The sequence below is a fragment of the Grammomys surdaster genome, unplaced genomic scaffold, assembly GCF_004785775.1.
Source record: "Grammomys surdaster isolate TR1022 unplaced genomic scaffold, NIH_TR_1.0 126035, whole genome shotgun sequence".
NCBI lineage: Eukaryota > Metazoa > Chordata > Mammalia > Rodentia > Muridae > Grammomys > Grammomys surdaster.
The window spans coordinates 756493-771065 of NW_021620848.1; the positions used below are offsets into that span (position 1 = coordinate 756493).

General features: G+C 36.8%; 1 protein-coding gene across 1 annotated transcript in view; it reads left to right on the plus strand.

Moving 5' to 3' along the window:
- Nucleotides 1-14573, plus strand: part of Lrp1b (LDL receptor related protein 1B) — a 1533520-nt gene that overhangs the window by 746731 nt on the left and 772216 nt on the right. Inside the window, exons 7-9 of the mRNA XM_028754677.1 lie at nucleotides 2682-2904; nucleotides 8444-8615; nucleotides 11633-11776. Coding sequence (XP_028610510.1) covers nucleotides 2682-2904; nucleotides 8444-8615; nucleotides 11633-11776 — 539 coding nt within the window. The remainder of the gene's footprint in view (nucleotides 1-2681; nucleotides 2905-8443; nucleotides 8616-11632; nucleotides 11777-14573) is intronic.

Below are 14573 nucleotides of genomic sequence, written 5' to 3' on the forward strand. Positions count from 1 at the left end.
ACAGCGCCACCTAGCGATGGCGGACTTTGTCAGCTCTCGTGGCGGCTACCAACATTTCTCCAATTCAACCACAAGGGTACCCAGCTTCCATTCATTTGTTGCTTGGTAGTATCTGCAACTGACTCTTTCAGCTGCTTGTTGGGCTTCTTGGAGGGCAGCCATGCTAGGTTCCTGTCTGCAAAGCACACCACAGCATCAGTAATAGTGTCAGGGCCCTGAGGCCTTCCCTTTATCTGGATCCCAATTTGAGTCAGTCAATGGACCTCCTTTCTTGGCTTTTATCCATTTTTGTCCATACAGTTCTTTTAGACAGGAACAATTTTGGGTCAGAGCTTTTGTCTGTGGTATGGCAACCCCATTACTCTACTCCATGTCCTGTCCCTCCATTAGAGGTGGATTCTACCAGTTTCCCCTCCCCACTGTAGATTATTTCATCCAAGGTCTCTCTCTTTGAGTCCCGAGAATCTCTCACCTCTCAAGTCTCTGGAACATTCTAAAGGGTTCCCCCACCTGCTACCTCCAAAGGTTGCCTCTTTCCATTCTTTCTACTGGCCCTCAGTGCTTCAGTCCTGTTCCTACCCTTCCAATACTTCATATTCCCCTACTCTCTGCTCTGTCCCATCTCCCACCCAGGTTCTTCCATCCCTCTGCCCCCATGACGGCTTCCTTCTCCCTCCCAAGTGGGATTGAGACATCCTCACTTTGGCCCTTGGGCTTGTTAACCTTCTTGAGTTTGGTGGATTGTATCTTTTGTATTCTGTACTTTTTGCCCAATATCCACTTATTAGTGAGTACGTACAATGCACATTCCTTTTGGTCTGAGTTTTGGAGGTTCCTCAGAAAATTGGAAATCTACCTCAAGACACACCTATACCAGTCTAGGGCAAAGATGCCCAAAGATGCCTCATCACGGCACAGGGGCACGTGTTCTACTATGTTCACAGCGGCCTTATTTGTGATAGTCAGAATCTGTTAACAACCCAGATGTCCCACAACAGAAGAATGGATGCAGAAAATGTGGTTCATTTGTACAATGGAATACTACTCAGCTATTAAGAATGAGGAAATAATGAGTTTTGTAGGCAAAGGGATGTTTCTTCACTTCTTACCTGTTATAGTCTCTGCGTATCCCACAGTCCATGGTGTGCCAGCTTCCGCCATCCTCAGTGCCTGGACAATAACTAGTTCCCTTGACTTCTGAGAAATGAACTACTCAGAAACGGGAAGTTCAGAAATAAAAAGCTTTATGCCGTGCGGTAGACCTTCTATAAAAATAGCAGATGCTCCTCTACTGAGAGTCGTCCTCCTCATGTATTTTGTTCATGTATTTTCTATAAAAGAAGAGTAGCAATCCTTATGGAAATTTATCTTGGGTCAGCTATAATCAAATTGACTAAGGCTGAGGAATGTGGAGTATCAGAAGCATGAAGGGGACAAAGAGAAAAGCAAGGACAGAGAAGGTGTGTGCTGGAGTATGTTTATGCATTTTTATTTGTTCTTTACCAAAATAGAAAGCTGTCTGTCTGAATAGCCTGTCACTTGTTTAACTTGCCACAATATTATAATCTTTCAAGACCACATAATAAACTCTGGCTGTATATAATATTATGTATTTATGATTAAAAGTTGCCCATAGAAAGAATTAAATTACAATTACAGCTTAAATAACACTTCTTAGTTTCAAAGGTAACTCATTGTTTTAGATAATTCAAGAATGTTGAGAAAGGTAACTAAAAATTCTTTCTCCAAGTTTGTAAAATCCAATACTCTATACTCCAGGCAATATTCATATAGCTCAGTCACTGTAAATTAGATTATTCTTGAGATTATATTTAAGTCAAGGCAAGATGGTATTCTCTTTATAAATACAATTAAGTCTCATGAGTGGAAATCTTGTTAACTATTGTCAGGGTAATTGAAATTGATTTGTGTTTACTAAACATTGTGAATACTAATCAAATATTAAACACTCAAGTGTTCCAGGTGCATTTAAACCTTTGGCAGTCTCAGAACTGCTTAAAAACCTTTCTTGTCCCAGAAGTCAGTATTTTGTTTCACCATTTTCTTCAAAATACATTAAAAGAAATAGAGAAGTGTCCTTTGTTTCCTTCATACAATTCTTAGTTGGGAAGTGTTTGGAATAGGTCTGGGAATCACAGAATTTATATTTTATCCCAAGTGCTGCAAGCAGCAAGTCTGTTTTTTCTCTGCTTCATTCTATTTCAGTTTCTGTTCTCTGCCCTGACATTACAGAAAAATACAGAATAGGTTTTATTGGACCCAAATATTACTAGCAATTTGGAAAGCAGGCTGAAGATAACGTCTGGTGGCTCACATTCCCTGGCCTGGTGATTTGGCTTGCTTCAGTAGCTTGTACTGAATAGGATGGATGCACTGAGTCTATGAGGCTTAAAGAAACTCTGTTGATACAAAAATAAACCCACTACAGTCATTGGTTTTAAGGAAATTTTACAGTTGTTGCTTAACCTGCTCCCTTATGCCCTGCAATATTCATTAGCAGATTTCTCCGTTTATGACTGATATTATATAGAAATGGTTATGGGAAGCTAGCAGATGTAACTACTGAAATAAATTAGAAGGAAAGTTTTGCATTTTTACAGATGGCTCTATCAAATATGCTTTCTCTCTCTTCATATTAACATTTACTTTTCTTTCAACAGAAAACTTTTCTTTACTGACTTTGGGAATGTTCCCAAAGTCGAGAGATGTGATATGGATGGGATGAACAGAACAAGGATAGTTTATTCAAAGGCAGAACAGCCATCTGCCCTGGCTTTGGACCTCATCAACAGATTGGTTTATTGGGTAGATCTCTACTTGGACTACGTGGGAGTAGTAGACTACCAAGGCAAAAACAGGCATACACTTGTTCAAGGAAGAGAGGTAAGTACGATTTGTTAGAAAACTCAGCTAATAAACTGAATATATGGCACTTTCCTAAAAATTACAATCTGAAGCATTTGCAATAACCAAAAATACAAAAGATGTTTCACACACTTAAGATACATTATTTTTCTTTTTAATTTGGGAAGATATTCTAGTCACAGTGATACTACAATATACCCATTGAATTTGTCAGGGTCTTTTAAGGGAATATGATATATTGTATGATTGTGTGTGTTAGTGTGTGTGTGTGTGTGTGTGTGTGTGTGTGTGTGAGAGAGAGAGAGAGAGAGAGAAAGAGAGAGAGAGAGATTTGAGAAATTATTAGATTGACTTATAGCCTGTGGTCCATTTAGTATAACAATGGTTGTTTCCTCATGGAAAGGCAGTGAATGTTCAGTCCAGGAGATTGAGATTGGATGCCCTGGAGGATTTCTAAAAAGCTGCTGTTCTTCACTCTAAGTTGGAATCACAAAGAAATATGTTCTAGCATCAATAAGGGAATGCCTCAGCAAGAAGATTGGTGAACTTCCCAGATAGAGTGAGGGCAAACAAGAAAAACAAGTTTCTCTCTTCTGTGTTCTTTATATGGGTTGCTACTGGAAAGCATTTTAGAATAGTTCTTCCACTGCAGGTGGGCAGATTCAGACATAGTGTAGATATTCTGATCTCAAATAACTCAGTAAAGGTTATCTTTCATATGTGTGCCCAGAAAGTTGACAGCCATGATTAGCCATCACAGGCATGACACTGGAGATTCCCTTTGCTTCTTTTCCATTCTGTTAAAAGCAAACAAACATAGACAAGAACACAAAAGCAAAAGTGCAGTATTTGCAAGATAGAGATTCCCTAGAACAGGACAGATGTCATGACCTACTTTCTGAAAACTAATTTAAAGTGTTTATTCATAAGGAGCTGTATTACCATCTGTCCCAGGGGACATTGAGAATAGTTTGCTAACAAAAGCAAGTGTGTGCTCACAAAAATATCCTAATTATTTTAATAGTGTTAGACTTAGTTTTGCCAACTGACTCATTTGAGTACTTCCTAAAGGAGAATTTTGCGAAACTTCCTAGATCAATATTCTTGCCTGTGCATTAGTTTATGTTTATTTTTAAACAATGCTCCATTAATATCTAAATAAGATGAGTTGATATATGCCTTTTCAGTAGTATTTTCTCCCACAATTAACTCTTTTTCATATGTTAGATCAATCTCTTGTGATTTTTATGAGTTTTTAGTAAGTTAGTAGAGTTCAAAATTTAAATTCCTATCACTTCTTTTATATTATGAGGTAGATAGGTTATGCAATACACCTTTACAGTGACTTCTCTCCTTACCTTTATAATGCAATTTACTTCCCTTGATACCTGGGACATAAGCCTGAACACACACATACACACAACCACACACACACACACACACACACACATACACACACACATACACACAGACACTCATAGAGACACATATAGTACAGTATTGGGACAAATGTTTTGCTGATACCATCAAGTGTCCTAAAGAGTTCAATGTCTTTGGCAAGTATTGCTTATGTACTTCTGTGTAATTAGTTAGCAAAATGACTGTGACAGACTGTATTTTCTTTATTACAATTAAAAATGAAAAATTGCAGAATTTAAGTGATCTGCCTCATAATTAACTACAAAAATATTTTAAGCATTTGTAAAATGACTTAGTGGTTAAGGGTATATACTGCTCTTACAGAAGACTCTTACAGAGTTCTTAGCCTGTTAAGATGCTTGAGAAACATAAATCCAGGTATCTGACACTGTCTTCTGGCCTCAGTGGACACTGTACTCACATTCACAAATACACACAAAGAAACACATGTACACATATATTTAAAATAATAAAAAATATATCTTTAAAAAGCATTTTAATTTCCTGACCTTCTATATTTCTCCCCCATAGCAGAGGAGCATGGGGAGACAGGGATAGCCACTAGAAAGTCCCAGATGCCATGGAAGCAAGAGGTTCCCAGGACCCAACGGGGATAATAGTAGCTGAAATACTCAACAAAGGGGAGATAGAACATGTAGAGACCATAACCACTGGTTAGGTATGGTACCCAGTTAAAGGATGAGGCCACCCAGCTATTAAAAAATATTAACCCAGAATTCCCCTTGTCTAAAGCAAATGCAGAGACAATGAGTGGAGTGAAGTCTGAAGGAAAAGCCATCCAAAGACTGCTTCACCTAGGGATCCATACCATCTGTATACACCTAACCCAGATACTACTGCTGATGTCAAGAAACGCTCCCTGAAAGGAGCCTGATATAGCTGTTCTTTGAGAGGCTCTGCCAGAGCCTTACCAATACAGATGTGGATGCTCAGTCACTATCAGAGTGAGCCTGGAGAACCCAATGGAGGAGTTAGTGGAAGGATTGAAGGAGCTGAAAGAGTCTGCAACCCCATAGGAAGAACAATATCAACCAACCAGACACCCCAGAGCTCCCAGAAACTAAACCGCCAACCAAAGTGTATACATGGAGGGGTCCATGGCTCCAGCTGCATATGTAGCAGAGGAGGGACTTACCTGGCATCAATAGGAGGGGAGGCTCTTGGTTCTGTGGAGGTAGGGCAGTGCTAGTGTGGTGAGGTGGGAGTAGATGGGTAGATGGGGGAGCTCCCTCATTGAAGCAGGAAAGAGGGGCGGTGGGGTGTGGGATAGGGGACTTGCAGAGGGGAAACCCAGAAAGGGTATAACAATTGAAATATAAATAAACAAAGTAATCAATTAAAAAATTTAAAAACTAGACATATAATCCCAAAGGTCAAAAAAAAAAAAAAGGAAAAAGCATCTTGAATGTCTAGTCTCTGCTTTCCCCCCTAATTTGTATTATTTATTTATATGCTTTTAAGCTTTTATAATATATGCACTTGTGTTTGCATGAGCACACTATGAGAATGGGAGACAGACCACACAGATGTCAAGTTGCAGGTGTTTACAGAACTTCTGGCTTACTAGAACAGTGTTGGGGTTTAAACTTCTAGCCCGTATGATTATGCAGCAAGGCCTTTTAACTGCTGTGAAATCTATATCCTGCAGTTGTCTGGGAGTTGTGAATGCAAATTAATGGTGGCCAAAAGTTTACCAATTGAGCTAGCCGTCCAGCCATTGAGTATTTACTTATCCTTTTTCTTATTGCAGTTTCTTGTGTTTGGCTGGCTCCCTAAACATATGCTAAGTCTGCCACCAAGTAATCCAGTGTAGATATAGTCTTTACAAGTTTTAAAATATGGAAACAGATTTATATGAAAAAATTGTGAGTAGCTGTTGAATGAAGTGTAGATTTGGCCATGAGAACAGATTTTCCACCCTGGCAGGTTGCCTCTTACCTAGCAATGGTTTATCTCTTCGGATATGGACAGCCATATTGTATAAAACAATAATAGCATGTCATGATGAAAGATATGACATGAGGATGGTCTAACACTCAGGACAAAGGACGGAGTGCAGCTTGTTTGTACTTTCTAATGTTGGAAAAAAGCCATTGGTGTATTTGGTGGGTATAAAAACTGATGCTGTAAACACATGTCGCTTCCCTCACGGCATCCATGTGTACCCATATTTACCATGATGTGCCATATTTAGAAAGTAACTTGGAGACTTTAACATGGAATTAACATGGCAACCTTCACACCCTTTACTGTCATTCATTTCTAGACTAGACAAGAAGAGATGATCCTGAAACAATCCTAAAACCAGGTTTCTTTTACTCCCACCTATAAACAGGACCACAAAAACACAAGGCTCCATCTACGCTTGAACTATTCAGTCGGGAAGATTTTTTTATTAAGAAAATTTTTACCAATTTGTATGAGTGTTTTCACAAACAAACCACATGTTCTCTCATTCTCAACTGCAGATCTATGCTTTTTAACAGAACCAAGATACTGTCTCTAAAAATGTGATCAGTGGTTCTCATAAAAATCTTTGTAACAATCAGTAATAGCTCCACATATCCTGAGCAGAAACATTTCAAATGAAGTATAAATTAAGAAAAACATTAGCCTCTATTCCTAGCAGGTTTTCATGAAACAAGTGCATCAGTCTGCCTTCTACCACTGGAAGCTTCTATGAACATCAACTGTTCAATTTTTAATACAAAACAAAAAAAAAAACTTGGCCAAAACAAAGTCAACTTACTAATTTAATTGTATGCATAACAGTAAACATCATTATTGCACTTTATTTGCCAGTATAAACAGGCTTTTGAAATCATCACATTGATAAGTGAAATGCTGAAATTTTATTTATCAGTACTGCACATCTGCGATTTCTTTCTCTACCATTTTTTTAAATTTTATATAATCTTTTTATTACACTCCAGATTTTATCTCCCTCCTGGTTGACCCTCTGACTCTTCCACATTCTATATCTCCTTCCCTGCCCCCTGTTTCCTTGAGGATGTCCCCACCATCCACCACCCACCCCCTAATCCCTCCTCCACAGAACCCCACTCTCACCCCATCAGACCTCTCCACTCCCTGGAGTCTCCAGTCTTCTGTGGGTTAGGTGCATCTTCTTTGATTGAACCTAGACCCAACAGTCCCGTGTTGTATATATGTTTGGGGCCTCATATCAGCTGGTGTATGCGATCTATTTGGTGGTCCAGTGTCTGAGAGATCTCAGGGGTCCAAGTTAATTGAGACTGCTAGTCCTTCTACAGCATCGCCTTCCTCTTCAGCTTCTTCCAGCTTTTTCATAATTCAACCACAGGGCTGACCAGCTTCTGTCCTTTGGTTTGGTATAAATATCTGCCTCTGACTGTTTTAGCTGCTTGTTGGGTCTTTCAGAAGGCAGTCATGATAGGCCCCTTTTTGTGAGTACTCTATAGCCTCAGTAATAGTGTTAGGCCTTGGGGCCTCCCCTTAAGCTGGATCCCACTTTGGGCCTTTCTCTGAGCCTCCTTTTCCTCAGGCTCTTCTTCATTTTTGTCCCTGCAGTTCTTTCATACAGGAACAATTAAAGTCAGAGTTTTTGAGTGTGGAATGGCATCCTCATCCCTCCATTTTTTATACTGTATAAAACATTAATCTAATCATAACTTAAGATGAAAATGTGACTTTCATTTTATGAAACAAATATTTAAAGATGTTTTCTTCTTAGACTATTAATGGGAACAACTATGATTTTGCAGTGATTACATATCTATGAATATACGGGCAAGTAACCCATAAAATATCTCAAATTATATTAATTCAGATATAGTACATTAGTGAATGCATTTCAAGGTCTGGTTCTTGCTATCTCTGAATAGAAACTATAAAACATATATTCATGATGAAACATGAATATGATCATTCCCCATGCATACAAAACTATTTTATTTACTACTGTATAATATCTTATTCTTCAGTTAAAAGAGCAGAAATTATTAGAATGTTTCTTTGAAAAAAATAAATGATAATATCCTTCTGACTCTGGACAGTCTTCACACTTGCAATAGTAATTTTCTTTCATATTAGAAACAAGATAATTAAAAGTCATAGCTGTATTTGGTGTTCTTTGCAGGTTAAACATCTCTATGGTATAACTGTATTTGAAGATTATTTATATGCAACCAGTTCTGATAACTTCAATATCATACGAATAAACAGATTTAATGGCACTGATATTCACTCAATAATTAGAGTGGAAAGTGCTCGAGGAATCCGTACCTATCAGAAGAGAACACAGCCAACAGGTAAGCCACAGGGGCTCTTTAAAAACCTTCATAACAGTAGCTTAAATGGGAACATAGTCCTTGTGCTTCTGTGTGCTGTTAAGGAGGGTATCATAAATTCTCTGTTTTGACAGCAGAAATGTGCATGTCTGCTTGATAGAATAGAATAGAGCTCACTTCTCAAGTCTAAATGATAAACTGCTCGGCTCCTATCAAATCATTTCTACAACCATGGGATTGAAATGATGGCTAGATTTAGTCTCAGGAAGCAGCTTTCCATCGTGATGTATGTAGACAGGGAGCTCAGACACTACAGCTTACTTTTGAATTTTATTACCATTTTCTGGGGGCAAATTTTAAACCAGGCTATTTGCTGTGACACTTGCCTGATGTTCATTGATCATAGTTTGAGGTCTCCTGATTTAATATCCCAATTGCTTTATATTTTTAGAAACATGTTTATTAAAAAAATAAAGCTAACTGCAGTACTTTTAAGTGGTTCTTAAGAGCACAAAATAATTACATTTTATACTAGGTTAATAATGCTATTTAGCAGCTGAATGTATGCCTAGTAACACAACATTATTAAAGCAAAATTTCAACACCTCACATTTCGGTGAACTTTCTACACTTGTGTTTGAAATTAAAACTAACCTAGAATTACTTAAATATTAATGTATATCCATCCAAGACACTGCAGGTTTATAGCAAATTTAATTTTGAACTTTTCAGACAAGTTTATTAAAATTTGATTCTAGGCTTCTTGAATTTGCCAATTATTCATGGGTAATTACTATGCATCAGGAATTATGCTGTATACTGGGCATATACTAGTAAACAAAACAAAAAGTGGGTTTTTTGGCTTTTATGAAATTTAAGTCCTAATGAAGGCAATATAATACAAAAAGAGTATGTAAGTTATTTATTTACTAGAAATAATAACTACTATAGAAGAGAAAAGTAGATGAAAAAGAGCTAAAGTGTCGCACATAGAGAGTGGCAATGTTTTGTAGTACAGGCAAAAGAATATTCTCTAAAGAAAACCTTTGAGAAATTGAATAGGAGCAGCATGGTTATCTGTGGACTGAGAAGGTTGTAGAGAGAGATTTGTAAGCTCAAAGCCATGAGGGAAGAAGATTTCTAGACTGCTATGGAACATCCAGGAAGCTTGCACAGCTGAAGCAAAATGACTTAGGAAAGGAAAACTGGGAACAAAGAGAAATCATAGGAAATATGGCAAGTAGGAGCTTGTAGGTTATTATAAAGCTCCTTATTTTTTTCACAAAGTAGAAATCATAAGATCATTCAGCAGAGTGTCATGAGTTGTATAGCATTTATGGACAATCCACAAATATGGGATTTACAACACGCTGTGATAGGAAAAGGCAGCTGATTAGAGAAGATAGTGGACAGTTCCAGAAGTGTAGGAGCAAAATAAAGAAAAGTCCCTAGGATCAATGTAGGTTTGGACAGGGTTCCAGAGAGGAGTGGTGTTTGGGGGCAGCAAAAACAAATCACTCAAAATCAAATCATAAGTTCAAGATGGAGGCCTATGTTCTGCAGGAGACGGCTTGCCAGCTTTCTTTCTCTGTGTTCTGCTTTCTTTCTCTCTGATCTGTTCTCTCTCTCTCTCTCTCTCTCTCTCTCTCTCTCTCTCTCTCTCTCTATCTCTATCTCTATCTCCAAAGATCTCTCTCTTTTTAAATCTGCCTGAGTCAGTTCTCCAAGTTGTTCTCTCTTGCTCCTCTAAAAAATTCTCTGGATAGTTCATCTCTTACAAATTATAAGCCCAGTCTTTTATTTTACATATCAATCCAGTCATTCACTCCAGGTTTCCTTTCTATTATCCTACGAATCAACATCCTATGACATGATTCCAGCTCCTTAATTCTTAGCAGACACCAGCAAGCACACATTTTCTTTTAACATGGCAAAATCATTTATATTTCCTGGTTGGGATTTAAAAAGTAAGAAATCAAGAATAATGTCAATTGTTTTGTTAAGAGAAATTGAAACAGCAGAGTTTGAAAAGGACGAAACAAAATAAATTAGAGATAAAGACAAAATTCAGTCCATTGTCAATGCAAATGTGGATAGATGGATGTATAAGATTATATATTCAAGTTCAGTGGGGTAGTCCAGGATGCATCTAGCAGTTTTAGTATGATTGACATAGAGGCAATTTTTCACACTGTAGTTATAGCTGGGGATACCAAGGAAGTAAATTTATGTGGAGCAGACTTAAATAATGGCATTGGGACACACCACCGTAAATCAGGAAGACCAGAGTAGTCAAATAATGACCCCAAAAAAAGAGTTCACAAAATCCAACTGGCTATTGGACTTGACTGTATGAAGCGCATTGGTATCCAACAGGAACATTTTGTTGGTGATGTAAACATGTGATTGGAGTAGTCTTGAAGGAGATGGAAAAAAAGGAGGAGGAGAAAATGAGCTCTAGCCATAGAGAACCATGCACCTTAGGTAAATCCGTGCAATGAGAAGCTGTTTCTTTTTCTAGGATGCATATATACTGGACACACACACACACACACACACACTTTCACACACTTAGCCAGTAAAGAAAGAAAAGTGGTAATAGAAAAGAAAATGGGCATGGTGGTGATGACAGGGTGCTTTATCTACTCAAGCTACTTCAGAAGCCTGAAGACATTACTCATTAAAAACAACATTCACCAAAAGAGCGTTACATTCATTTTTTCTCTAAAAAAAATGATAGATACAGAAAGAAGAAAGTATAAGTATTTATTTAGATAAGTACCCAAAGCTTGCTTCCAAAATGACAAAGTATTTTAATTTTATTTGCATATATACGAACACATTAAATTAATGTTTCTTGGGTTTAAAATATATCTAAGGAAGATTTTGTCAGTCCCCGCCCTCTTCTATTGGGTTTAATATGTTCCGTGTTCTAACAGTATTCAATAGTAGGATATATTACATTCTACTAAGATTCTATGTCCTTACATGGTGAAGTTTGTACATAATTACCTTGTCTTGTTTTCTGTCTGTTGTAGTGAGAAGCCACGCCTGTGAAGTGGATGCATCTGGAATGCCAGGGGGCTGTTCACACATCTGTCTGCTCAGCAGCAGTTATAAGACACGGACCTGTCGCTGCAGGACTGGCTTCAACATGGGAAGTGATGGCAGGTCATGCAAAAGTATGTTGTTAAAACAAACATTTGCCAGAAGGCAATACTTCAGATGATTATTTTTTTAATTAATTAGCAGCATCAACATCAATAAGAACAAGAGACTGCCTGCAAGTACTTTTGAGACATTTTCCCTTCTCAAAGTCAGGACTTCCCTTTCTTTTAGATAATGAGAATTAGGAGTTCATGGGCCTAAAGCTACCAAACTTAGTAACCTTACAGGAGCCATCAGGGAAGATTTTAAGGAGAATGCTTCTTTAGTTTTTAGTTTCCTGAGGAAGGTTCAGGAGATTAAGGCATACACAGGATTGGTTAGAAAAATCTTCTTCAGTGAACAAAAATGCACCTCAAAATAGGTGTGTTGTTTGGTTGACACACATTCATATACAGCAATGTAGTACCACTGGATACACCAATGCCCACTTTTATGCAATAGCAGTGGAACTGAGTTTATGTCATTATTTCATGCTTCATTGGTAATGTTAATCAAGTATCAATTCTTACAAGAATTTATCAAAAAAGTGTCCAAATGTTATAACCTATTAGAAGTGCAATTATTTAATTTTTGCGATTTGGCACAGTAATTTAATGATTAATTTCAAACAAAGCATATAATTTTTTTTTTAAAAAAAGAAATATATGACAGATTTTTTTCACTTGTGTTTCTAGTTTTGTGTTAAATGTTAGGAACATAAAGAAATGAGGTCAAGTTCCTAAGCCTATCTGGATAATTGAGGTCCTGAATCTTAGACCTCCAGATTGGAGAAGTTACATGTGTCTACATGTTTGTATAGCATAACTATATGGACTGTATTCCTTTAGAAGTGATAGTATATCATGGCAGTGTGCAGTCACATGCATGAATATATGCAATGTACAAAGATATATTTGGAAAAAATCTTGAGCTCATAGTTACATTTGATTAAATTTTAATTGACTCTGTCCTTTTAATGCTTAAGTAAATATTATTTAAATAAATAAGAATAGATTCAACATCAATTGATTCTTCTTATTTCAAATTCTATAAGCAGACAGAACCAAGCACCTGGTGCTGTCAAAAGCCAAGGCAACAACAGTCCAGATAGGGAAATGTTAATGTAAAACCACAACATTTTAGCTGAGGTCAAGGTGTTAGGAAGGTTGTTACAAGTTCCAGAATGACCTCCTGTAGGACATTCTCTCAGTTCACAAGGAAGTGTCCTGTCATTGTTCTGTTAATAAAAATGTTTACCTTTTATATTATATGTTTAGCCACAGAAATTATAAACCCACCTTTTCCTCACTTTTTACATTAGAAGGGACTTAGAAACTTAATACTATAACTCCAGCCATGTCGTTGTCTGACATGAAATTTACAATTAAGTTGTTATTGCATATAGAATACATATACAGACACACACACATACACACACAAACACATGTACAAAAATAAGATAAGCATGAAGAAATATCAAAATAAGATTGAAGAAAAAATACCATTCTTACAGTCTTAAAGATCATAAACAGACATATGCTAACAATGAAAGTCCAAGTTTACCTTTTGATAACTAAAATTCATTAAAAATATAAATCAAAATATGCAATAATAGACACCTTACTCTGCAATGTTTTTACTAAAGTGGAGTATTATACTAACATTAAAAAGAATGTTTTTGAGGATATTTTAATGATGTGATCAAATATAATTAAATTTAATGTTGCTCAATTTTGAAAAATAAGTAAACACATGCACATAGTATTTGACTAAAATATTTTACAGTTTCAAAAAACTATGCTTCCAAATAAAGTGATACTACCTTTAAATCACATAAAATATTATTTCTAAATAATGTACTTTTGAAATGAGATAGCCATCAATAGGTTTAAGAGAAGACATATGATTATAAACATGCTTTATCTTATAATTACCATAATTACATCTAATGGAATACGAAATAACAGAGGAAAAGAAGATCTCTCAGTGTTATAATAAAGCCATAAAGTATGTAAAGTTTATTTTCTGTGTTGATTCACTACATTAAGCCTTACATTATTCCCATTACATTGTGAAATGATTTTATCATAACACTGAGAGATTTTCTTTTTAAAGGTTTTACAGTGTAATGGGGCTAATGTAAGGGTTATCATAGTATAGAGACTGTGAGGTGAGTCTATTCAGCTGGAGCTATGGATCAGCTGCCTTGGTATTGAAGCATTGCCTGCTGGTCTCACTGATGAAACTTACTCAGCACAGATAGTTCAAAAAGTTAGATTTGCAATGTTCCTCCTGACCAATAATATCAGTGAAAACATGTAGGGGTTTACAGTATTGCAAGTCAAATAGGGAACTCTAGGGCTACAGCCTTGGAGAGATGTAACCAACACAAGGAAATGGCAGAGGAGGAAGAGGAGGAGGAAGAGGAGAAGGAGGAAAAGGAGGAGGAGGAAGAGGAGGAGGAGGAGGAGCTGGAATGCATCTTTTGGGGTGATGAAGTTGCTTTTTTAAATTTATTTTTAAATCAAATCGTAATTTTTTTACTTATTCACACAGGGGTTATAAACATAGAAAGGCAGGATGTGGGGAAGGGGATGACACCAGAGCGTGGATGTTAAGGGGGAGGTGGGTACAGATATCTTTCAGAACAGGGTATCGGATGGGTGAAGGTGTAGTACCAACTTAGATAAGGACAAGTGAAGTTGCTTTTAAATTACCAATGCTTCTGAAAAAAAAAGGAGAAAAGAAAACACAAAAGTAATAAAAAAAGAAAGAAAGAAAGAAAGAAAGAAAGAAAGAAAGAAAGAAAGAAAGAAAGAAAGAAAGAAAAAG